This window comes from Carya illinoinensis, chromosome 16 (genome assembly GCF_018687715.1).
Source record: "Carya illinoinensis cultivar Pawnee chromosome 16, C.illinoinensisPawnee_v1, whole genome shotgun sequence".
Lineage (NCBI taxonomy): Eukaryota > Viridiplantae > Streptophyta > Magnoliopsida > Fagales > Juglandaceae > Carya > Carya illinoinensis.
The window spans coordinates 10,649,770-10,675,683 of NC_056767.1; the positions used below are offsets into that span (position 1 = coordinate 10,649,770).

At 32.5% G+C, this 25,914-nt stretch overlaps 2 protein-coding genes across 3 annotated transcripts; both read left to right on the forward strand.

Annotated features, from left to right (window-relative positions):
- The first annotated feature begins 9,224 nt into the window (after positions 1–9,224).
- Positions 9,225–11,789, forward strand: LOC122299819 (protein BRASSINAZOLE-RESISTANT 1-like). Its single transcript, XM_043110279.1, has 2 exons — positions 9,225–9,709; positions 10,736–11,789. Exons 1-2 carry the CDS (start codon positions 9,470–9,472, stop codon positions 11,426–11,428), a joined length of 933 nt encoding a protein of 310 aa, XP_042966213.1. The 5' UTR covers positions 9,225–9,469; the 3' UTR covers positions 11,429–11,789.
- A 3,354-nt stretch (positions 11,790–15,143) lies between these two features.
- Positions 15,144–25,914, forward strand: LOC122299376 (lysophospholipid acyltransferase LPEAT1-like). Of its 2 annotated transcripts, none has more exons than XM_043109620.1 (9): positions 15,144–15,874; positions 16,477–16,596; positions 16,748–16,785; positions 17,551–17,615; positions 19,878–19,946; positions 20,767–20,900; positions 21,688–21,828; positions 25,060–25,207; positions 25,496–25,914. In XM_043109620.1, exons 1-8 carry the CDS (start codon positions 15,344–15,346, stop codon positions 25,165–25,167), a joined length of 1,206 nt encoding a protein of 401 aa, XP_042965554.1. In that variant the 5' UTR covers positions 15,144–15,343; the 3' UTR covers positions 25,168–25,207; positions 25,496–25,914. The 2 variants fall into 2 exon arrangements, with proteins under 2 accessions (XP_042965554.1, XP_042965555.1); XM_043109621.1 differs by having other exon boundaries at positions 15,145–15,874; positions 25,060–25,123.

Below are 25,914 nucleotides of genomic sequence, written 5' to 3' on the forward strand. Positions count from 1 at the left end.
ATAAAAGTGTTACGCAACCCAAACCACCCATTTAAAGACTTTTTCCACCAAAATGCTTTGGAAGCGAGAGTGACACCGCCTGACTTAAAAGCAAGATGTCAAGCACCAGCTCCTGCCTCGAACCTTCCTATTTTCACACTCCCAATTTTGTCCTCGATTTTGTTTTGGAGTAATTCCTTGTTTAGTTTTAGGATATCTAAATTCCGTACATTACATTCGGAAAAACTAAAGTTTATTATTAAAAAAATTAAAGTAATAAATTAATCTATTTTTTTAAGAGACATATTTTAATTTTAAAGAAATTACACAAAAATAAATATAAAAATTGATGTGACTTGATACAATATATTAGATTACAAAGTTATTTTTATTATAAAGTAAATCTAACGGATTATACGAAATCATGTCATTTTGTGAATTTATTTTTATAAAATCTCTTTGTATCGGTATCTCTTTTTTAATAGAGAGTAATAAGAGTATGAGATTTACACATTATTTAAAGAGTAATGCTACATACATTCTTGGAATGTATAAGTCCTACATAATTGTATTTACTCGCTTTTCTAAAAAAAATTACGCGACGTTTGTACAAACTACGACTGTAAATATCATTTCTCATTTTTTGAATATTAATATTTAATTCTTCTTTTTTGGGGGTAATAGTAATATTTTCTTTTAACTATATATGAATAATAAATAAATAAAACCCAAGTAGCCTCAAGTTTAAAGCAACTATTCAAGACATTTTATTTTAACTTCTTTGTAACTTGTCAAAACCTTTATTTTAAAAAGGAAAAAGCTAAGTCTACCGTTCCTAGTTACCGTTGTTAAAATTTTTTATTTTTTATTTTTTTTAATTTTGTGATTAAGAAAATATTTTTTAATGATATTGTAATTTTTTTTAAAAATAAATTATTTTAAAGTGTTAAAAAATACATATAAAAAAGTAAAATAAAAAAAAAACATATTTTTACACTAAGTGTACCTCCCAGCGGCCGCTTCGTTGGGAGCGGTGGCTGTAGTGCCACCCTTTTAAAAATCTTTTGTTTGTCTCTTCTTTGTATTATCTATTTTAATTGTTATTATTCAAAAATTTATATATAGTCACGTGCTTACATTTCTTATATCAATTTGAAAAATAAAATATATATAAAAAATAATAATATTTATAATTTTAAAATACATAAATTCCGTGTATTCATTTTTTAAAAAATAAAATCTTATATTAAAAAATAATTATTTCATGTAAATTTTAAATTTATTAATTTAAAAAAAGTACATAAATTTTATATATATTTTAAAACTGTATTTAATATGGCTTACTATAAATTGTGAATTCTACCAAATTTTAGAAGTATCGAGGTTTTTTTCAAGAAAAATTATTCTTGTCATCCTTATACTTCACACATCATATTTATTTTATTTTTTTATTTTTTCTATAATAAATATATAATATGTAGATGATAAATAGAATAATTTAATTAATTTAATAAAAATAAAATAAAATAAAAAATAATATTTTAATATATAAAATATGTGATATAAGATAAAGTGTAACATTCCTCTTTTCTCAAACCTTCGTCATATATTATAACATTATTATTGTCACTACTATTATTACAGACGGAAGCATTTTCTAAAAAATTAAAAAAGAAAAAAGAAAAAAAAAACCTTGATTGGCACGCGTATAATATTTACAGCACCACGCGTCACTTTAAGGTTGAGTGCACAATCTTAATATAAAACCAACTGGAAAACATTGTGTGAAAGGGGCCAGTATTATTATTATTATTATATTGCAACCAATCAAAAAGACTGGGTTGCTTGTTTGCCACTCACCCCTCCGAAAGCAACCACGGAATCAAGCATTCAACAATCTCTCTCATCGACCACATCTTCACCGTCGTAAGACAGTTCCCAACGTGTTTCTCGCTTTAAACTATCCTAGTGTAATTTCTCCTCCCTTGTGCCCACTTTTAGGTGAGCTTTAGATAAGATGAAATAAAGTAAAATAATTCTACGTTACAGTTAAAAGTTAAATAAAATATTATTATTATTTAAAAATTTTAAAAAAATAAAATTATTTATTATATTTTATGTAAAAATTTTAAAAAATTATAATGATAAAATGAGATGAGTTAAAGCTATCTTTATATCAAAATTCAGTCTTAGCTATAAAAAATAAGTGGTGTTTTATGTAAAATAATGGTATCCTTACATCTCTTTTACTACTGTTTTATTATTCAGCCTTTTCTTTTTCTTTTTATTATTTGAATCTGGATTAAAAATCTTAAAATATAACTTCTTGCATCATCTAGAAAAAAATAAATCCAATCAACCAACATAATTATTGAATTTAATTAAAAATAAATTCAATTTTCTTCTAGATTATGCAAGAATGTCATATTCTGAAATTTTTAATCTAGATTTAAACAGCAAATGGGAAAAATAATAACTGGGAATAAAACAATAATAAATGAAGTATAAGAGTATCATTACGCTTTACAAAATATTAGAGTATAAATATTTTCATATGATGCTTTCATTGAATTAAAATGTTAAGAATGTAATACAAATAATAAAATCTATCATTTCGCATCAATTTAACATTTTAGAACAAGTAACGTTTTAGAACAAGTGATGAGTATATGATGAATGTTGTTTTTACATTTCCCATCAATCCAAAACTTGTTTTAACAAATTAAAATAAATTGAGAAATATGATATGATATATTACATTAAAACACGTAATTTTATAAATAATTTTCTTTTTATAGACCCGAAAATTATCCATTTTGAGCATCTCCAAAGAAGAAATGGCATTCTCCAATCTGGGATGGCGACTGGCGACTCCCAAAAGATAACTTGTGTTGACCAATTTGGCTTCTCTATCTTTATCTTAACCTTGGAGCACATGGGAGTTGGTTTTATATGAGTGGCAATATTCCTTTTTTATCTTTCCCAAACCACATGCATTACGGGAGATCTACCAAAAGTCTAAGATTCTATACATTGGGGTATCAATGTATCATTCTGTCTAGGGGACCACCGGACCGTGTAATTTGGACGATGGCAAGGTCTTTCAAACACGGAACCCTTCGCTATAGGTGATTAAATTTAGAAATATTATATTGGAGCAGCGCTAGGGCCACGATGGTGGCTCTTGACACTGTCGAGAAGGTTCAATGACTCTCTTTTTTTGTTTTTATTTTTTATATATTTTTTTTATATTCTTAAAAATTAATAAAAAAATCACGACATCACTAAAAAAATATTTAACAAAAAAATGACATAAGAAGATATGCTCGGTACCTAAAATGGAGACCTAAACATTTCTCATTATCTTGACAACTTTTCCCTCAAAAATAAATAAATAAATCCTCCAATCTATATTTTGTTAATTCCGAAAGGTAATTCAATTGGTCAGATTTTAGATTTGTTCTCCAATGTTCACTAATTCGACTCTCCTCAGGATCACTGGAGGATTTAACCGATCGTTAACTTCAGGATCCCTTGAGATTAGTCGAGGTACGCGTAAGCTGGCCCGGACACCCAAGGTTATCAAAAAAAAAAAAAAAAAAACTATATTTTGTTACTTGAGTTATGACAAACGCTCATGTGGCAACACCTATCATGTTATGCCAATTTGTGTAATTTTTTTTATATTTCATTAGAGTAATATCTAATATAATTTTAAGATTTACAAGCTTCAAGCATTTACATTAAAAAAAGAGTAGAGTTTATTATTAAAAAATATTTTTTTACATGAATCACGGATTATCTATTTTTTTTAAAAGTAATTTATAAAATTTACATATTTTAAGACTGTAAATATTTTTAATTTTAATATTTATATGAACTATATTACTATGTCGCCGTTACTGCTAGACGTGCCGTATAGGTCAAATTTATTTTTTAATTTTTTCTCTTTTTATATTTTTTAAATATATTTACATATTTTTAAAAAATAAAAAAATACATTAATATATTAAAAACTAGGTGGGAGCAACGTGCAAAGCACGTTTGTCTAATTTTATGAAATAATTATTTGTAAAAAATAATATATATTTTATAAAAATGATTGATGTCACTTAATAATTTAAGGCATATTAGAGAAAATAAAAAAATTAGTTCAAAATATCATATAATCCAATACATGTTTACAACATCTATAATTTTAGCAAAGATGTATACGAAAAATTTAATAAAACTCTAACATAAACGGTAGTTCAAAATATGTGTCGTTTGATGTTTGTATTATTATTCATCAATTTATGTCATCCTGTAGACGATCAATAGAGACAACATTGAATTCTTATTTTACTGTTGGTTGAGTCGATCAGGGACAACATAAAGTTAAAACATAATCTTTTTATAAAATTTGTGGTATAATATTTTCTATATATAGCATATATATAAATCCTAAAATATATTTTGAAGTTGTTGGCCGAATTTACTCTTTCTTGATTAACTCAAGGATCACGACCTTTGTCATGTACCTATCATAGCAAGCCTACGTGTGGAATATGACTTAGCGGAAGTTACGTCCTACTACCATGGGAAAAGAAAAAACACTTTGATTAAACACACTTGTATTATATATTATATGAGATTTTTAAATTTGAAATATTCAATAATCTGAGTTAATGAAACGTATAATACACATATATTATATTTAGGGATTTACGTCTTATGCACCTAATACACGTGTATATGTTAAGGAAAATGAGAAAAATATAATAACTAATCTTTAATTACTTATTATTATATAAACAATTAAGTATTATTATTATTATAATTAATAAATCATATAACAATATTAAATGCTATCTCTCTCAATATTTATTACTTCATTTTATATGTCAAACCGTTAAAACAAACGGTGTTAACTTTAACGGAAAAACAAGAAAAATCGTTAAAACAAGATTTTCCGTTTCATACACACTTTTTATATATAGAAGATTATTTTTTTAATTATTAAGTAAAAAAAATTAACGAGAAATCAACTGAAACGGTAGACTTGAACGGCAGAGTAGTGTTTCTCTACTTATATTCAGTTTTGATTGGTCATATGATAGCAGGTGGCAGGTGTGCCGTGCTAGTATTTTTCCCCACTGAATTAAAGGAACTCGAATGGTCAAAATTTTTTAAAATCAATACCTTCCTCTACGAATGGACGATGCAACGTCCACATAAGCTTTCTACAGAAATCTTCTCCTGATCAGTGCATTTTCTTTTCTTTTTTCTTTTTTAATTTTTCTTTCAATATTTTTTAAAATTATTTAAGTATTTTTTTTAAAAAATTACATATTCATTTAAAAATATTTACTTAATCACTAAGTAAAAAATTAAAAAATTAAAAATTAAAATAAATAAAGAAATCATTCCGTATAAATTATAGAGTAATATTATGGAGAAGTCTCAAATGCATAAGTAATTTTGCAAGTTTTTTATAAAAAATGCACCCACTAAAAAGGAGAGAGTTTTTCATACTTTTATTTCGTAATAAAGTCTTTTTCTTTTAATAATAAAAAACAGAGTTTGTATATATCATTGTCCTAAATGATATACCGTGGAAGTTCATGTGGCATTTTCAAAAGAAGGAATAACAAATATGAAAAATGATATTTATAGTTATAAGTTACATAAGTATTGTACATTTTTAAAAAATAAAAAATAAATATAAGATGTAAAAAAAATCAACTTTTTAAAAATCAATGTCTCATTATTAAAAAGTTAATAATCATATAGCATTAAAAATTAACATTGTGTGTCCCATTTTTTTATTTTTTAAAATGTACAGTACGTACAGAACCAGTCATATAGCATGAAGGTGTAGCTGCTAGCCAGATGAGTGTGACACCCACTAATAACAATAAGACACGTTGAAACTCTAGGAAAAATGAGAAATAGAGGTGCGTGCAGTGTATGCCGCCCACCTTCTCTGTCACTCTCTCCTACCTCTCAAAAATATAAAATGGTTAAATTTTTCTTGGGCTTTCTAATGCAAATGTGTGTATGTAAGGAAATACGTATTTTTGTTATTCATTTCCTTGCAAATTAAGATTCGGAGAGAGGGTAATAGTAGGACGAGAGGGTCACAACAATGGAAGAAGAGAAACACTAGGAGCCGGTTGGGTATTGAGCCAAGATTTACACTATCTAATGATATTGTGACACGTATACTTTTTATAGAAGAAAAAATAGAATCGACTCTAGGTAAGACTCTCCCCCACAAACCTACACCGTCGTGCTCTCTCTCTCCCCCCTCTCTTTCCCCCTTCTCTCTCTCTTTCTCTCCTCAAGACGACTCAATAAAAATCGTTCATTGTATTCCAACAGTAAATACATCTGCTTCTTATTTTCAACATGAAAAGGTTTTCAAAGGGGTTCTAATCTTATGAGTCAAGTTGGCTTGAAGTCGAGAGAAAGAGACAAGACAAAAAGCTCTAATTCAGCCACACACCGTAGATCTAGAGGTCATAGACCAAAAAAAATTTGTATTCCTCACTGGAAGTTTAGACACAAATCATGTGGCTATTCCCGTCCATAGTCTGCAGAAAAGACTTCTTGATGCTTCCAATTCTACTCTCTCTCTCAAGCTTGGATTCTTACGTATCAATTTATGGGTCTATATGCATTCAGCTTATAATCCAGGGCTTATCATTCAAGTCGTTTTTGGTTCAATTAAAACCAGCCAAGTTTCATGTCCGGACTCGTCGCCCAAATTCCCACTATCTTCGGCATGTTTACCTTCTTTTGGACTCGATTTGTGATTTATTTTGCATGTCTTGTGATTTTTCTTGAATACTAACTTAGATCAGAAAATATGAACAACTTTGACTAAGAGTCCGTGTCAATATACAGATAGGATGAGATAATATTTTTAAAAAAGTTAAATAAAATATTATTATAATATTATTTTTTGATATAATATTATTTTAAATTTTAAAAAGTTAAATTATTTATTATATTTTATTTGAAAATTTGTAAAAATTATAATGATGAAATGAGATGAAATAAAATATTTTGAACAAACTTTTCTTTCCCAAATTTCATTTTGATGGGTTTTTATTGCTTCTTATTAGTCTTTTTGTTAGAATTTATTTATTTTTTTAAAATTTAGTTATAAGTATAACGGTATATTAATATATGTATCAATATAATGTAATTAATAAAAAAATAAATTTTATTAAAAATAGTATTAATTTAAATTTTAAATATAAAAAAATTAATATATAATTTTATTTATACATAATAAAACTGTTTTTTCTCAGAAGGTGCGGCTGGAGGGCAGAGAGAGAGAGAGACCGACCAAGGGCTTGATAGAGAGCGGAAGAGGGGACGGGGGATTTTATGGGATATGATTCTCTAGATTGGTTCTATTCTTTCCCTTCTTAAAATGGTGATGTGTCACGAGACCATTGGAGGGGTTTAAATGCTCTCTTGTCACTCATCCTGTTTGAATGGGTCTTCGAAGGTCTTGATAGAGAGGGTCTCGGAGATGGGAGGGTGCTGGACGATGGTCTATGGTTAGAGTCTCTGTATATGCAGCCTGCGATTCAGTGTATGTGTGGTCCATTCTTAATCAAATGGGATGTGTGGTCCATTCTTAATCAAATGGGATGACCACGTAGCACCACCTCATTGGAAGGTGTTATTTGAGGTTTAACACCAGACCTTTCCGAATATTTTCTCATAGCGTTAATCAACAGAGAAGTGCAAAAGTTATCAGTGATATTCAACTTACTCTAAATGAGGGAGCGTGGATTTGGGTTGGGCCGGGCCTATTCCACTGCATCAGAGAGGCCCAAAGTTCTGTAACTTTTTCTCATTATCGATCTTTCTTTGACTCCAAAAAGACAAAAGAAAGAAAGTGACGCTGATAAAACGGCCGGTCCTTTTGCGGGTCCCACTCCCTGTAATAATTGGGTTATCTTATGATTATATAAAGAGTTACGCTACTAGTATATTATATTTATTTTTATTTTTTATATTATATATAATTTATATATATTTTAAATTTATTTTTTTATTTTTTTAAAATAATTAAATTTTTCTACTCATAATTCATAAATTATACATTTAATAAGAAAAAAAAATTAACAATAAATATAGTATATGGTTTGTCAAAATGATGAATATAAATTTTCTTATCTAAAACTTTAATGTAATGGAAATATAAATATGGGAAATTGGAATTAGGATCTCTTCAAATCAATATTTATAAATAATTTAATATTATTTAAAAATTTTACATAAGTAATAGAATATATAGAACTAATTTCATATGTTTATTTTTTTCTTCTATTTAAGATCTTAAATTTAGGCGAGAATTTTAAAAATAAATTTTTTGACTTATCGCGTAAATTTTTTCACGGGAAATGCTAAATAAACCAATGGTTTGACCGATATTTTATTTTAAAATTTTTTTAATAATTAAAGAAGTGATTATTAATAAATTTATATATATTTTTAAATATTTAAAGATATTTAAAAAATATGTAAAAGGAAAAAAATGGTGTTATCGGTCAAACTATTGTCACTGCTAGCAAATTGTACTTATACTTTAAGAGCTTCAAATTGGTTTTAAGCTTAGGCTATTTCAAAGTGATATTTCTTTTTTCAAAATTATTAATATAATATATGTCTTCTTTTAATTGATTATAATGGGTTATAAAATAACAATTATTTATAACAACAAAATATTTTTGTTAATGAATTAATAAAGTTTTCATATAAGGATCAATGTGAAATATCACTACAATGCTAATATTAATATTAGAATTTATGTATTTCGATATCAGTAATGCTACTTGTTAATTTTATATGAACAAATCTCGTGTAGATTTTTTTTTAAAAATTGATTATTTTTTACAATTTTTCGGGTTCATATTTTTGTAATAAACTTATGTAAAATTTATATATTTATAATTTGTACAAATAATTAATCTTTCGGTATTTAACAAAAAAGACGATTCCCGTGAAATAAAATTAATTTTATAATAATAAATTTTATGTTTATTTTTTTAAATTACATGATGTTGATATTATCTATTTTACGATTATATATAATATTATTATTCATTTGATAGCAAATATATAAATAAATCTTAATAGTAATTTTTATTTTAAACAACAAAAATACAGAATTCAGTGCAGTACACTAATACAGTGTTTGTCGTAGAAAGAAAAAGGCAAAAAAATTAGGAAACAGGCTCTGATGGGTGATGGCTGAATGCTGATGCCCTTCCAAAAATATTAAAAAAGAAGAGAGTGATTCATTCTTCCACGCATTCAGCGAAGAAGAAGAAGAAAGGCAAGCGTATTCCTCGTGAGCACATCTCTCTCTCTGTCTCTCTCTCTCTCTCTCTCTCTACTGGGTTTTGATCACCTGGGACGCACCACCCACGCTTCCCCAAGACACTGAGATTTAGAGAGAGATTAGAGAGAAGGGGTTCGCCGGGAAATGACGTCAGACGGGGCGACGTCAGCTACGATGTCAAGGAGGAAGCCGTCGTGGAGGGAGAGAGAGAACAACCGGAGGAGAGAAAGGAGGAGGAGAGCCATAGCTGCGAAGATTTACACTGGGCTGAGAGCTCAGGGTAACTACAATTTGCCCAAACATTGCGACAACAACGAGGTCTTGAAGGCTCTCTGCGCCGAAGCTGGCTGGACCGTCGAAGAAGACGGCACCACCTATCGCAGGGTAATCCCCCCTCCCCTCCAAACCCAAAACCCTGCCTTTTACTTTTTCGTCTTTTTTCTTCCTCGCCAATATTTTTCTCCGCGTCTGTTTTTCTTTCTTTTTTCTTTTTGTGGGCTTATTTCGTTTGTGTTAGATCTATATAAATGCCATGCATTCCGGTTGTCTGTTTTATAGTTAGATCATGATTTGGGAGCAAATGGGTTATATTAGTTGGATTCAACTTGTTTCTGGGGTTATCTGGGATTTGATCTGGGAGTCTCCAAATCAGTGAGAACCGCCCAGATTATTATTAATTCAATTAGTATGAATCTGCAATGCTGATTTTACCATTAAAATACCATTCTTTGAGCTTAGTTTTTTTTACCCCCCACTAAATGACTAAATGTTCCTTCACTCTTCCTAGGGGAGCGAATTTTGAATACTGAACAAGTGACAGAATTCATGGTACATCAGTTTACAGCTTTGTGGATAAACCATCTCTCTGTACCAATAAGGATTTTTAGAAAGGAAAACGTAGTCAAAGAAGCTATTAATAATTTTTGGAGATAAATTTTACGGACAAGAGCTTAACCTCAAATTTATGCGAACTAGACTTCCATTTCTTTCTTGATTCATGTTTACATATGATTCCGCTACTTATGGGATGTTAAGAGATTTGTCTTAGTGGTAAGCGTGTACTTATCAGACAATAAGAATTTCGATTTACACGTAGTTAACTGAATAACAATTTGGTTGTAAGAGAAGAGGTTTAGCATTCTTATCTTGTGCACATGTTCGATTTAGTGTAAATCTCTGAGTCTTCTTAATGTATTTCTGGCTTTCGATTTAATGTTTTGAACTATGTCATTTATACCATGGTTTTAGTTTGGCTACAACAATGATCTTCAATATAGTATGGCCCCTATGTCCAGCAGTCTTTTAGATGATTGGCTACTACTAAAATTGTAAAGCGATTTTTATTATTTTAACACTTGTGTAATATCTACGATCAGCTAGTAATTTTTTCCTCACTTTGGTATAATACAGGGATGCAAACGGCCCCTAAGTGATATGGCAGGCACCTCAACCAAAATCACCCCATACTCTTCTCAAAATCCCAGTCCTTTGTCTTCTGCCTTTCCAAGCCCAATCCCATCTTACCAAGTCAGTCCCTCCTCCTCATCCTTCCCTAGCCCATCTCGTAATGATGCCAACAATTCGTCTATACTCGTTCCCTTTATTCGAAATGGCATTCCTTCGTCTCTCCCTCCTCTTCGGATCTCAAACAGCGCCCCTGTAACCCCTCCTCTCTCATCACCAACTTCAAGAAATCCTAAGCCAATCCCAAACTGGGAGTCCATTGCCAAAGCATCCATGGCCTCTTTTAATTACCCATTTGACGCTATTTCTGCCCCTGCAAGCCCAACTCACCGTCACTTTCATACACCGGCTACTATACCAGAATGCAATGAGTCCGATTCACCCACCATTGATGCTTGCCAATGGATGAACTTCCAAGCGTTTAAGCTCTCTGCAGCAGCAGTGCCAACCTCTCCAACATTTAACCTAATGAAACCTCCTACTCTGCAAACTGTTCCCAATGTGATCAATGAGAGGGGAAGAGGTACAGAGTTCGACTTTGGGGTTGGACAAGTTAAGCCATGGGTCGGAGAGAGGATTCATGATGTGGGATTGGATGATCTGGAGCTCACACTTGGAAGTGGGAAAGCTAAGAACTAGTTCAGCTGGTTGAATGCCTATCTCGGTTATGGGAAAAAATAGACGAAAATAGAGATTCTGATGGTTCATGGTTTACTCAGCTTGGGATTCCACTGCATTTTGCAGTTGTGACTCAATTTCATTTCACTGTGAATTGTGTATCTTTGAACCAAACTTGTCTTATCAGATTGTGATTCAAACTTCGAACTTTGTTTTATTCTTTTTTTATATAGGTGATAAAAACTTAAAAAACATAATTGTTTGGGGGTGTTTTAACAAAGTCTCACCTGGTGAATTACTGTGGGGTTGAAATTCTTGTTTTCGGGATGTGTTTGTATCGCTTCAAATCATGATTATTAAATTATATCGGTCAATTTGAACACAACCCATTTAATCAAGCAGGTCGGACTCTAAAACCATAACACGATTTATATAAATATTTTCATTGAGTTAACTTGAATACAATCCATATAACTGGTGTTAGTCTGTTTCATATAAATGAGTTGAATTAATCTATATGTATTTTGACTCGATTAATATAATTTCATGGTAAATATATAAATCATTAACAATTATAATTCGATTCATGATAAAATATTTTATAATTAATATCAAAACCAACAATATTTAAGAAAATTAATATTTCCATAAAATAAAATTATATATTAACAAAAAAATTTAATAATTTGAAATACTAATTACTAAATAGTAAAATACTAATATTAATATTACGTCTTAACACTAAATGCATTAAAACTAAACATCATGGGATAACAAAATTTATTTCGAATTGTATTCGTGTTGAGTCACCACTTCAACGAGAGATCAAACAGACAGCTACCTGAAAAACATAGGTAGTTTTGGACGGATCCTAACTCTCTTAATCATTTTGGGGCCCATCTAAAGTGTTGGCCTTAGAATGGCGTGGACCGACATGCCATTTTCATGCATAAACGACAGAAGAGAATAATAATATGAAACAGTCGTCGCAAGTTATGGAGACTTTTGCGTGGTGAGACCAGTCTCTGCTGTCTGCATGGATGGGTCCGGTCTTATCCATATCTGTTGAACAACCCGATTCTTTTTCCTTCTTGTTTAGGTCATGTGGCTGCCTCTTCGTGGCATGTTTTTGTTTTTTGGGATAATGATATATATAAAGGTGCGGCTACTATGTCGCCTGCATCATTCTGCTGGGTGCACAGTCTAGTTGGGTTTTATTTTTTTTTTTTTTTTTTTTTTAATTATTAAATAAAAAGTAATTTTTTTTTTTAAGCGATACACTTAGGTGTTACCAGGCGGCACAGGAACTTTTCTCATATATAAATATGGTCATGCTAGAGTGACGATGTATTTAGATCCATGTAAGTGACTGTTAGTATGCTTATTTTTATTTTTAAATATTAAAAAATAAAAATTTTATGTATAATTATTTTTGTATATTTTTATACACTTGACAGATATGATTGACTATATTATTTTCTTAATATAAAATAAATGTTAAATTCTATTATATCAATAAAATGTGTAAAATATATGTAAAAATGATTGTATGTAACAAAATACAAGTGCATTATCAGTTACTACTACCAGTGAAATGCATTGGGCATATTAGCATTTTTTTTTTACAATTATATTTTAAAATATAGATATTTATTTAAAATTATGTTAATTTTATAATTTATTTTATAAAATTATTATTCATTTAAAATATAATTATATTAAAAAATTATCAAAATAGTCGTGTGTCTATCTTTTACTATTATTATTATTATGGGTGTGAATTGGTTTAAAATCTTGACATGCTTTTAAGCAAATCAACGTGCAGTTCATATCAAATCCAAAATTACTAAATAGATTTTCACATAAGTAAATTTCGTTGATATAACTAAATAAGATACATTAGATCTATTATTATAACAATCATAAAAAATACGTTAATTTAAGAGTTTATTTTTATGATATCTTTTTGTGAATCAAACATTTATCATTTCTATAAGCATACTTTAATATACAAAAAAACCCACAAAGTTTTTTCATCAAGAAAATATTTGCACCATAGATAGAATAAAAAAATTATCTTATAAATTAATGTGACTTGATGTGATATATTAAATTATAATTCTTTTTTTTTTTATTTTTTTTTGTAAAATAAACTTGACACATTACATATCATATAAGTTTATAAAGTAGTTTTTGTGATTCTTTTGTGACCTATCAATACTCTTTATATATATATTAACTATGGTATGGGATAAATGAAGGATGCCTGTGAAAGTGAAAGATGACATAATCCATACTAAAAATTTAGTATATTCAATATTTTCCTTTAAAACGGGAGACATGGAGAATAAATAAAACATTAGACTTATTGAAAGTTGAATAAAATATTGTTATAATATAATTTTTTAAAAATTATTTTCGTTTTTAAATTTGAAAAATTTAAATTATTTATTATATTTTATATGAGAGTTTGGAAAAATTATAATAATTATATAAGATGAGATACTTTAATTTTGTGTAACCAAACCATGTTTTTATTTTTTTATTTTTTTTATTATTATTTTTTTAGAGGAGGTTACTTAATTATGAAGTTTTTTTTTTTTGAGAAAAGTTAATATGAAGTTCAAGGGAGCAAAAAGGGTAGAGAAACTATTGCAATTGGTGAGTAAATTATCTCTATTTTATTTGAAATGAATAATTCTCATTTAGTGAAAACATTAGACATTTTGATAATTTTATTTATTGATTTAATAATTCTTAGAGGTTATAAATACCCCGATCAAAATATATCATATAGTAAGATATCATATACTAATACTAACATTGATTTTTTTTTTTTTTCCAATTTTTAAGCTGCTAAACAAGAAATTGTAGTACACTGTTTCTCTCGTCTTATTTATTTTCACAAAACTCTTATCTTATCTCATCTTAATTATTACAATTTTTTTCAAATTTTCATACAAAATAAAATAAACAATTCAACTTTTTCAAATCTCAATATAACTTTTTCAAATCTCAATACAAAAATAATATATTTTAATAATATTTTATTCAACTTATTTCGTCTCATCTCATCTTTAAAAACAAATGAGGCTTTAGTTTTTATTCGCAACTAAATAAAATTGAGAGAAACAAACGTTGTGTAGAATCCGTTCTTGGACCTTTCGGAGGTGATGGTGATGCATTGGCCTAGGCTCAACGTCTCAATCCTAGTACTGCAAGCAAAGCTTTTGGAGATAGTCGACGGTGAGGTCAGGAACAATGTGTTCTTAGAGGTGGCTTGGGAGTTGGGATGGATCAAGAGATGCAGGAATCAAAAGGAGCTAAGAGAGTGTAGGGACTAGGTTAGGACGTGTAGGCGGTGGAGTAGAAAACAGAGGGAGCGGTAGTGGCAAGCTCGTTGAAGTTGAGATGGAAGAGGATCGGAGGGAAGAAAGATGTGTGGGAGAAAAATGATTGGTGTTGCAATTCTGATTAGCTGAACCGTAACATCGATAAAATTAAACCAGTGCCGTTGTGTGGTGCAGAAAATAAAATCGACTACTTTATAAATTTTTTAATTAAACATAATATTTATAATCTTAAAATATATAAGTATCACTTTTTTTAAAATAGATAAATATAATACTCACATATATATATATATATATATATATATATTTTTTTTTTAAATTATCCCTGATAAGTGATAAATTCGGTTGGATTAGGTTTAAAGGAAAAAAAACAAAAACAAAAAAAACCAACGGACTTTGCTAGCTTGACCGCTAGATACTTCCAGTAACTGGCACCACAAACAGCAGACTCTTGGCAAGCCCAATCATGATTCCTTTCCAGAACTACAGCAACTCCCTCCTCCTGATCTTTCGTAGATGTTCCTTCCCCAAACAACTCTCCCTGTGAAAAAAATAGCCGTCCGGTTATTCGGGCTTCGTAAACATGGAGACCCAACTTAAAGACCTCCATCCTACTCAAGGTCAACAACAACCCAAGCCCGAGCTATCCGAATCCATGCACTATGAGGGGTCCACCAAAGATGACCGCCCGTTCCTCAAGCCTGAGTCCTCCTCCATCCCTATTTCCAACGAGAGCTCCGAGGAGCTGGAGAAGAAGTTCGCTGCTTTTGTTCGGCATGACGCGTACGGACCAATGGGACGCGGCGAGCTGTCCTTGGAGGAGAAGGTCCTGCTTGCCATCGCGTGGTTGATCCTGGTGCCGATACGCGTGGTCTTCGCCATCAGTCTGCTGATTTTGTACTACGTGATATGCCGGATTTGCACGCTGTTCTCGGCGCCGAATCGGGACGACGGTGAGCAGGAGGATTATGCGCACATGGGCGGCTGGAGGAGGGCTGTAGTTGTCCAGTGTGGGAAGTTCATTTCCAGGATCATGCTTTTCGTTTTCGGTTTTTATTGGATCAACGAGACGTTCCGAATTCCTGACAACGACTACAAGTCATCTGCCGCTCTGGTACTCAATGCTTTTCTCTCTCTTTGGTTTTATTGTGCTCTGTAAAAGTGGCTTTTGGGATGAGTCCCTTAGAATACCTGCCCGAATTCTGTGGCCACCAAATTTGACTTCCATTTGATTTTCATCCCTGAAAAGTATAAAAGGTATAATCCCCCAAATTCAAGAGACTAAATTTGGCATGCACTACCGATGGACGGGGTGAGGCCGTCATTACCACTTTTAAAATGGTTCAATATCACGCTGGAAATTTATGAAGAAAATGGAGCAAAATCGAAACTGTATTTTATTCTAAAGGTAAAAAGCCGATTTTATTTGCCAGCTGCTATATCATTCGTTTTAAGATAAAACAGGACGAAAGCGACTAGGAAAGTTATATGGATCACATTACCGTTCTGTCCTATACGCTATATAAATCAACATCATCCTAGCAACTGCCGAATTATTTTTGTAGATTAGTCGATTTCTTCAGTACTGAATTAGTGAATGTTGTGCTTGAATATTTTTTATCTCGTTGTTTAATCATGTGGGTCCTGCGAAATTTGTGTTCTGAGATTTGTTTGTTCTTACTTCTTTCAAATTTTCTGCTTTTTTTCCATGGGCAGAATGAGGGCAAAGATGTGTGTGAAGAGCCTGAAAGACCTGGGGCAATTATATCTAATCACGTATCCTATATAGACATTTTGTATCACATGTCTTTATTCTTCCCGAGCTTTGTTGCTAAGGTTTGTTCTTTTGGCATGCTGAATAAAACCCATATTTCTTATGCTTTGCTTCATCATATTAGATGGATATGTTTTCTCAGATTTTGATGCTTTTACTGATACATTTTTGTTCTGAATCTTTTGCTTGTGATCCTGGATTGCATTGCTAAAGCGATCAGTGGCTAAACTTCCTCTAGTTGGTCTCATCAGGTTAGTTCACTTCATGTGAACTTCCTCAAGTCTTTTGCTTTCTTGTAATGAATTCCATGATTGTACAATTTAATAGTTGAGTGTAATTATTGCATAAATGCAACTATAATATGAAAGGTACAATATACCGAATACTGTTAAACTAAATAGTAATTCTCTAAAGTTTTAACTATTCAAAGCTAATTCAATTTTCCTTTGCTTTTTTTGTACATAAACTTAGAATTCTTTTTTAAGTCATGAAATCTAATAATTACTCTTCTCTTTGCTTGACATGAGATGTTTGTTAAATCATTTCCTTGTATTTATTTTCTCTTTTCTTCAAACCTACAAGCTATTTTGAAGAACGTGGCATTTTAGTATTTCTGGGCAAGTCACATTCATATTTTGTAGAATCGCAACCTATATATCCCATTATGTATGCAGCATGTCTGCTTAGAGAAGGTATTCTCCTCCTTGCTTTGCTTCTCTGTCTTTTTGTTTAATGGTTTTTCAGTTGAAGTATCTGAAATCGCCTATATTCAGCTTTAGTGTATGATTTTGGAGAAGGATGCTTTTCTTTAATCAGTATGTGCTGAGGATTTGCGCCATTTACTAGCTTTTCTTAATCTTCTTGTTGGTAGTCTTTCTTTTATACGTATCTTGAAAAATAGCCTTTCTTTTGTCAAATATTTTCTTCTTCCTTTTTTGAGTAATATTTTCTCTATTGTTGGAATAGCATGAATGGGTGCAAAATTGTTTAAAGTTCTCTTGGCATGTTTTTGGCAGCAAGTGCCTTGGTTGTGTTTATGTTCAGCGGGAGACAAAGTCATCTGACTTCAAGGGTGTTTCAGGTACTACTTGGATGGACTACGTACTTTACTCCTGCTCTTTATATTGGAGGATAAGGACATCACTCATAATGCCTCTCTTTTTTTCCTTGCTTCTTTTCTAGTGTTTACTTCTTTAAATTTCCAAGAATACTCTTTATTGTAACTGCACATCATGATATTAATTGCTGATTTAAGGTGAAACTATGGTTGAAAGGAAAAAAATGCTGAAAACTTTGGCATTTGCTGAATAAGATATATGTATATATATATGTATATATTTGGCCACAATACAAAGATTTTTTTTTTGATAGATAATATGGATTTTATTCATAGTAAATAGGCATAGCCCGTGGGCTTAAAGGCTGTTGGGGTAAAGACCGGGTCTTATTAGAGGTGGGTTTAGAATCTAAGTTGGAAGAATATGGGCCCGGGCCCGGGCCCGGGCCACCCTCTGGCCCTCCCAAAACAACCAGATTCCTGCTCCCATTTAGAGACCCGTATCTTCCCACTTTGGTAAAGTATTTTTCAGAGACATGCAGAGAGTTTGACGCCGAAGGAGTAGGTGCCGAAGTCTCCTTACCCAGTCCCATCACCATACTTAGTCCCAAATCAACTTTTTGCACCAGTAAAGAAACTTCTTCCAGCACGCCAGAAAGCTGTGCTCTGACAGCCCAAAGTACACCCTCTACTTCCCCTACTGTTTTGCCCCTGACATGAGCCGTCCCCGTGTCCCCTGGGAAAGGACCAGCTGCTTTCTCCTTCTCTTCCATGGCGGATTTGAAAGCTGCCTCAGAACCAACCACCATGGCATAGGATTTTGGAGCCTGGACAGACTTTCCATCCCTTCGTGACACTGGTTGCGCCACCGTGTGTTCCACTGTTTTTTTTTTAAATTGTAGAAAAAGCCTTCCCAGCCGTTGCCCTTTAAACCTTCTGGAATGATCACTGAGCCTCTTCTCCTTCCATTATTATATTCCTCCAATAGAAGGTAATATCCTCTAGAATTTCTGAGAAGCTGTATAGTAAACATCCCGTTACCCACCCTCTGTTTTTTGAAGAAATCTTCACGCCATCTGGTTCTGATGGCTTCTCCCACCATATTCACCACCCAAGAGGCCGTCGAGCCATTTAAAAGAATGAAAAGAGACATCCTTCTGCTTTTCTCGGTGATACGGAAGTTATTGGCCCCCTCTTTCGCAAAGATGAAAGTTTTTGATTCTACTGAAAAACGTCTAAGCTCTTCCATCATAAAGAATCAGGAAAAAGAAAAGAAAAAAGAAAAAATAGAGAAGGGAAAAACTGTGGAAGAAGGGAGAAAGAGAGAAAGAGAAAGAGAGGGAAAGAAAGAAGGAATCAGCTCCGGCGAGAGGCGCCGGAGTGGGGGTTGGGTGCAAACATGAGACACTCAGAGACCAAGACACTCAGATATGAAGTCATTGATTTCACAATACAAAGATATAAACCCACTCTTAGAAGAAAGATTAGAAGTTGTTATTGAAGATGTGCATTGGACTTTAAAAGATCTGTTTTGGATTACTGTAATTTTATGGACCAAAGAACAATGCATCAAATTCTGAAGTCTGTCATGTAATGGTAAGAAAGTAATTTTATTATATAATAACTTGCTTTGACTGACTTCAATATTCTAACTTATACCAATCAAGATGCTTCTTCAAGAGACCCAAATTAAGCAAGGCTACTGTTTTGAAATTTCAAAATGTTTTCAAGTTATTTAACTTATAATGCTCCACATAGAGAGGAGCTCTCAAGACTCAGTGTGGGCTAAGGGGACGTGAAGGGTGAGAGGAAGAATGGAAAAAGGGAAGATGCAGAAAGTGCTCGCTTTATTGTTGCGACTTTTTTTCTTCAGCTGACTGCCACCTGCGGTTGTTTGGTTCAGGGAGGTCAATCCAATGATCTAACTTTGCAGCAATCTTACATCTAGGTTCCTGCTGTATGACTAATGATATAAGACTACTTGTGAAGACAAGAAGACAGATATTCGGATACAAAGAATTGATTATAAAATATGGGCTAACAATCTACTCATAAAAAAAATAAAAATGTTTGACTTCTTACTGTTGATACATGTTAGCTAATAAGGACCAGTTCATAATTTGAAGCCTATTTCAGCCGTGATGGGCCATTCCTATTCATTTCCTCTTTAACTTCGTACACTATACCTACTTATAAAAAAAAAAAACTTCTTACACTATACCTCCCCTGTTATTGTGTTGGGCTTATACATGTGATCTGTTGTTTTAATCCCTCAATTGCTTGCAGTTGCTGTGACTGAAAGAGTTAAAGAAGCTCATCAAGACAAGTCTGCTCCAATAATGATGCTTTTTCCTGGTAATCAATTTTCTATGCCACATATTGTTATCCATATGATTTCTGCTGTTTTTCAGAAATTGGATAACTATATTTTCGACAGAATCTTGAGAAAATTGAAGTTATTAATAAATCGCACTGCATTTGCAAGAAACAGTTATGATGATATTACATAATGTGCTTAAAAGAAAAAATGAATTCCTGTGGTAGAATGTTTTAAATATGTCTTCAAGAGCATCTACACGCCAGTCACCACCCTGCAGTTAGGGAAACCTATAATAATCTGACTATGACTGGCTTCTTTAATTAGTAAAGACTAGCAAATCTTCAGACAGGAATTCTGCTGTATTCTTTGAGTTTTAGCTTCATCAATGGAATTGTCAGCAGTATGTATAGTGTAGGACTGGATTAATTGTAGCACTGGCATGTTGCTCACTTGCTCTTGTGATCAAATAACTGTCTCTATGGTCATAGCTTATATATTTTTGTTCTTTTTTTTTTGATATAATGCTTTTATCTATAAAAAAAAATGCCTGGTGATGTTTTTGGTGAGAACATTAAATAATAGGGCATTCAAAGATTGTGAGAGGACTGTGGTAGATTTAAGAGCCATTTTGTTCAATACTTTTTATCTTGGCAGCAAATGATAGTTTCTGCTCCTTTAGCTTTCTATCATTTTTTAGAATTGTGTTCCTATTGTATACTTTAGTCCTCTTCTTTCCATTAAAAGTTATGATGGTTCCCAATCCATTTATTGGAAGCTACAGCATTAGGATTTATTATGCATATATTTGGCCCTGATTACATTTCAGTGTTTATTGCCTTTTATTTTCTTTTGCAGAAGGCACAACTACAAATGGAGACTTCCTCCTGCCATTCAAGACAGGTGCATTTTTAGCAAAAGCACCAGTGCTTCCAGTGATCCTACGGTATCCTTTCCAAAGATTTAGTCCCGCCTGGGATTCAATATCTGGGGTCAGTGCTTAACTTTCATAACCTTCAGTGGTTTCAGATGATGAAAGCTTGTGTAACACACTTTTGATCCTATGAGAGTTGATTTGGAAAGGCTCAATGTTTTGGGTGAATACTGTGAATCCATTCAACTTGCAAGTAATAATATGATAACTGGTAATGCGGGAAAACTGAACGAAAGTTAATTTTTTTACTTTTGATCATGGATAGTAGTAGTTTTGGGATGCTCTAATAGAAATGCGTGAATTAATTTAAGGTGGAGGGAATGCTATCTATTTTTCCCCTTAGTAGGAATATAAATACTTTTGACACAGAATAGTGTATGAAAAGTACTGGAAATAGTGCCAATGGATATCTAAATAGCCTCCTAGTGAAACATGGTCTAAAATCAAATTGAATGGTTTAATGATACACTTCTAAGGAAGTATGTTTACTTAGTGTAATTGTGTAATCTCAGCTATTTATTCCCATTAGTAAATCTCTTATAAAAAAAGTCATTTATTCCTGAGGCTTGAAGATTCTGTGGTTCATTGAAACTAAGACTTACTTACTGCTCAAAGTGCGAGTGCTAGTGGAAAGAACAGCTTGGAAAACACAGGAAAATTTTGAAGTCTTCGATCAGTTCCCATGGTGATCGAACTCTTCGCATATTGTAGATTTCTGCAACAGTATTCTCCTATCTGCATTATTACTCATTGTTTCTCATGAGCTTATATGTTCGGAGAAATGTTGTGTTTGTGGCAGCTATTACACTTCGAATCCTAATTGTTATGTGATTCTTTACTTGTAGGTGAGACATGTCATTTTTCTTCTCTCTCAATTTGTAAATCACTTAGAGGTGATACGATTACCTATTTACTACCCCTCACAGCAAGAAAAGGATGATCCAAAACTTTATGCCAACAATGTTAGAAGGTTGATGGCAAGTGAGGTAAACATTTCCAATCATTTTCTACATGAAATTACTGAAAGCTAGTTACATACTTCTTGAGTTCTTGCATGAGAATGTTATCGTTTGACGTTAGTTTGACATGTATGGGAGCCTTTGCTTCCTAATGTTGGAATCACTTCTACGTGACTCCAACTTGTCTCCCAAGCTGTGAAATGCTGAATTTGGGGAGTCATCTTGTGACGCCCCCAAATTCCGTTTGGGATTGGACGGACATTTGAAGCGTCGAGACATGCAACACAAGGTTACCTGCCCCCGTTCATGACATATAAGATGCAATAATCCTAACATGCATCTAACATTATGCAATATTCGCAGCGGATAATTTTTTTTTTCTTTAGCAATACTATGCACCAAACTGAAAATATCCCAATACTTAAAACATACTTCATACATAAAGATCCATTGAATAACTAAGATCACAGCACTATTCCAAAATAGTTATGATCCAATAGTACTGGAGATGCAACTCCATCGTACAAGTAGTAATTTAACTACTATATTAACATTAACGACGCACCGTCGTTCAGTCGACTGTGTCTAGTTGGTCAGCTCCTGATCCTCCTTCAGGTCCTGTAACAAGATCTACCATTCGGGGGGAATGGTAGTTGGGACTACCACAGTGAGATTTGATTACAAATCTCAGCAAGTTAACAAAAAACTTCCATACAGACTAATGATGCATGGATGACAGTAAAAGCATAAATGCATAATCAAATTCATAAGTAATTAAAGCATAACTTAGTGTACAACATAGCATAATTGACATAGCTTAAATTGAATCATGAAGTGAACTTGACTTAGCATGAACTTGCTCTGAAACTTGACTTAGCATGAACTTGCTCTGAAACTTGAACTAACATGAAAAATACATACTCCACAGTTGTTGTGGCCCAATGTATTCTACGTGTAAATACATACTCCACAGTTGTTGTGGCCCCATGTATTCTTCACAAACTTGACTTAACATTAAAAATACATACTCCACAGTTGTTGTGGCCCCATGTATTCTACGCATCACATTTGTAGTTAAATACATACTCCACAGTTGTTGTGGCCCCATGTATTCTACACAACTTGACTTAACATTTAAAAATACATACTCCACAATTGTTGTGGCCCCATGTATTCTACACAAACTTGACTTAACATGAAAAATACATACTCCACAGTTGTTGTGGCCCCATGTATTTTACGCATCACAATTGTAGTTAAATACATACTCCACAGTTGTTGTGGCCCCATGTATTCTACATAAACTTGACTTAACATGAAAAATACATACTCCACAGTTGTTGTGGCCCCATGTATTCTATGTGTAAATACATACTCCACAGTTGTTGTGGCCCCATGTATTCTACACATCACTATGCAGTTAAATACATACTCCACAGTTGTTGTGGTCCCATGTATTCTACATAAACTTGACTTAACATAACTTGAAATACATGACCAACTTGAGAGAGAAACATTTCGTAACATGGCATAACATATAATAAACAACATATTTAACATGACATACTTGCAACAATGAATATTACATGACTTGACATACATGTAATAGATGGCATACTTAGCATGACGTACTTGTAACGTACAATAATACATGACAGAATATATTATGTAACAGATAAAAACTGATGACAGAATAAATTCTGTATAACAGAAAATTACGTGATAACTTAGCATGGCATGACATATATAATAACACATATACATATACTGTAGTTCCTTTACTTAGCACACATACACAGTAGACTGCTAGTAAGTTAAAAGCTAACTTACCTCGATCTCCGCGTTTCTTATAAAACCTCAAGCGCGATCACGAGGAAAACAGCTTCAAAATGGGCATGCAAAAGAACTCCTAAAAGCTGTCCGAGAGAGAATGTTTGATATTCTTTTAAAGAAACGTGTAAATGAAGATAAGTTCGTGGGTGATGGCTGGAGATGCTTATGGAAGAGATAAGGGAGATGATAAGGCTGGAGTTGAGAGTTGAGTGTGGTTTTCTCCTACCCAAAATATCTATAAAATATTATCTCAAAATATTCTATCCAATAATATCTATAAAAATTAGCTCAATATATTTTCCAAATGTGGAGTAGACTTGGAAGAGTAAGGTGGTTAAAATCTTTCTATGTGTATTTTAAATCTCTATTCTTAAGATATTTTCCAAATGTGTATTTTGCTTAGGTGTCATGATCTCACACCTTGATTTCCTTCACAATTCCATCTAATGGTTTCTCTTTGTGCCAAGTATCTAATACTATTCATTATGTGTGGTTAAGATCTTGCCAAGTGTCCAAATAAAATATCGCTATCCTAATTTGGACATTTCACACTATGATTTTGAAAACACTGCGCTCAGTACATTTACCGAGGTTACTATTCACTCCAAAAATAAACGTAATAAACTTAGTACTGAAAAATTCTAAATATTCAATTAAGCCTAGTGGTGTAGACTATAATGTATTCTGACACTTTTAACTATCTCAAATAATTAAAATCGCAATTCTGACACCATAGTGAGTGATAACACTAACTATGTTGACAGGCTAAAATTTATGCGATTAGTCGATTCGTGTAAACTTACAGAGTTTTCACGAGGTTCCTAAAGTCAATAGAAATTCCTTAATTGAATTTCTAGCGGGCTGTTACACATCTGACTTGAAAATTTGTGCTCCAAATCATGGCAGTTGTACATACTAAGAGGTCATAATCTGTACCTAAAAATGGAGAACGGGTACATAAAAGCCCACAAGGCAGAAGACTTAGGTATAGCAATAAAAGGTTATCTTAACCAAACCGCACCCCGGCACCCCCCCCCCCCCCCCCAAACACACACCCCAAAACACCCACACACAAAAAAAAAAAAAGTGAAGTTCTGAATATGTAAAAAATCTGCTTCGAAGTCTTGTTCAAATTATAAGCGGCAAGTGATCTCTAAAACTTTATCTAGACACGCCTCCAATAGATGTGCTTGAACCATTGCAAAAACTATACATGGTTTTTTGACTAACATTAGGGTGGTCTACAGCTTCACTCTCCCAACGGAGGTTAGTTCTTAAGGTTTGAGGGGAACTGTAACTGTATGGAGTAGCATAAATTTCATTAATAAGTCTTTTGAATGCCAGCACAATTTGTAGTGCTATTGTAGCCTCTATCTAGATTTATATTAACTTGCTTTTATTGCAATTACTCCATTCTGCGTACAGGGAAATTTGATTTATTCAGATATTGGGCTGCCAGAAAAGAGGATCTATCTCTCTGCTCTCAATGGTAATAATAGCCTGCCTAGTGTTTTGCATCAGAAAGACGATTGATAATTTCAGGGCTTCGCCCCCAAATGATATCTTGCCTCAGTTGAGTTATCTTAGTTTCAAATTGGTATTTGCTCATGAATGCACAGACATGTAACCAGGAGTGTATTCACCCATTTATTGACATAGACATTGGTGTCTGTTATTGCTCTGTTACATTCTTACAGTAAATATGATGCTTTTTTTATGTATCTCTTTGATCAAAGCATTTTAATCTATAAGGGTATTGCTTTAAGTGGTGGTCACATACGCAAATATTAAATGTCATGAAACCCTTCTATGTCTGACTCTGCATCTGTAAATCTGAATCATCTCTTTCGTGTGCCTGCAGGTTTGTTAAGCCAACGCTAATTCGGAGCTATATGTATACTCTTTGTATGGTTATGTTATTTATAGAAAAATGAATTGAAAATTTATACAGAAGTCATGTGCTGAACAAGTATCCCTATGGTCCGATGTGTTGATGTGTGCGCACTTATCTGATTTTCGAATACTGGTTAGGGCTAGAATAGCATTTTAGGCCGTTCTGAAGTTTCTGCATGTTGGTTTATAGAGATCCTGGAAGATTATCCCATTATGAGGTGGATTGGGTGCTGTTATTGCTGATGCTGAATAGTCTTCATAAACTTCAAAAATTAGTGGGGTTTGTTTCGAAAGGATAGAGTTGAATAGATTTCTATGGCTTCGGTAACAGAAATTTCTATGATCAGAACACTATTCTAAATGGTTGAACACTCCTCAATTATGACA

Bases quoted from the DNA above. Each gene is read 5' to 3' on its own strand.
- LOC122299819 (XM_043110279.1), top strand. From the start codon at position 9,470: ATGACGTCAGACGGGGCGACGTCAGCTACGATGTCAAGGAGGAAGCCG. The intron at 9,710-10,735 runs GTAATCCCCCCT...GGTATAATACAG, and splicing joins ACGGCACCACCTATCGCAGG to GGATGCAAACGGCCCCTAAG.
- LOC122299376 (XM_043109620.1), top strand. From the start codon at position 15,344: ATGGAGACCCAACTTAAAGACCTCCATCCTACTCAAGGTCAACAACAA. The intron at 16,786-17,550 runs GTTAGTTCACTT...TGTTTTTGGCAG, and splicing joins CCTCTAGTTGGTCTCATCAG to CAAGTGCCTTGGTTGTGTTT. The intron at 17,616-19,877 runs GTACTACTTGGA...AATTGCTTGCAG, and splicing joins TGACTTCAAGGGTGTTTCAG to TTGCTGTGACTGAAAGAGTT.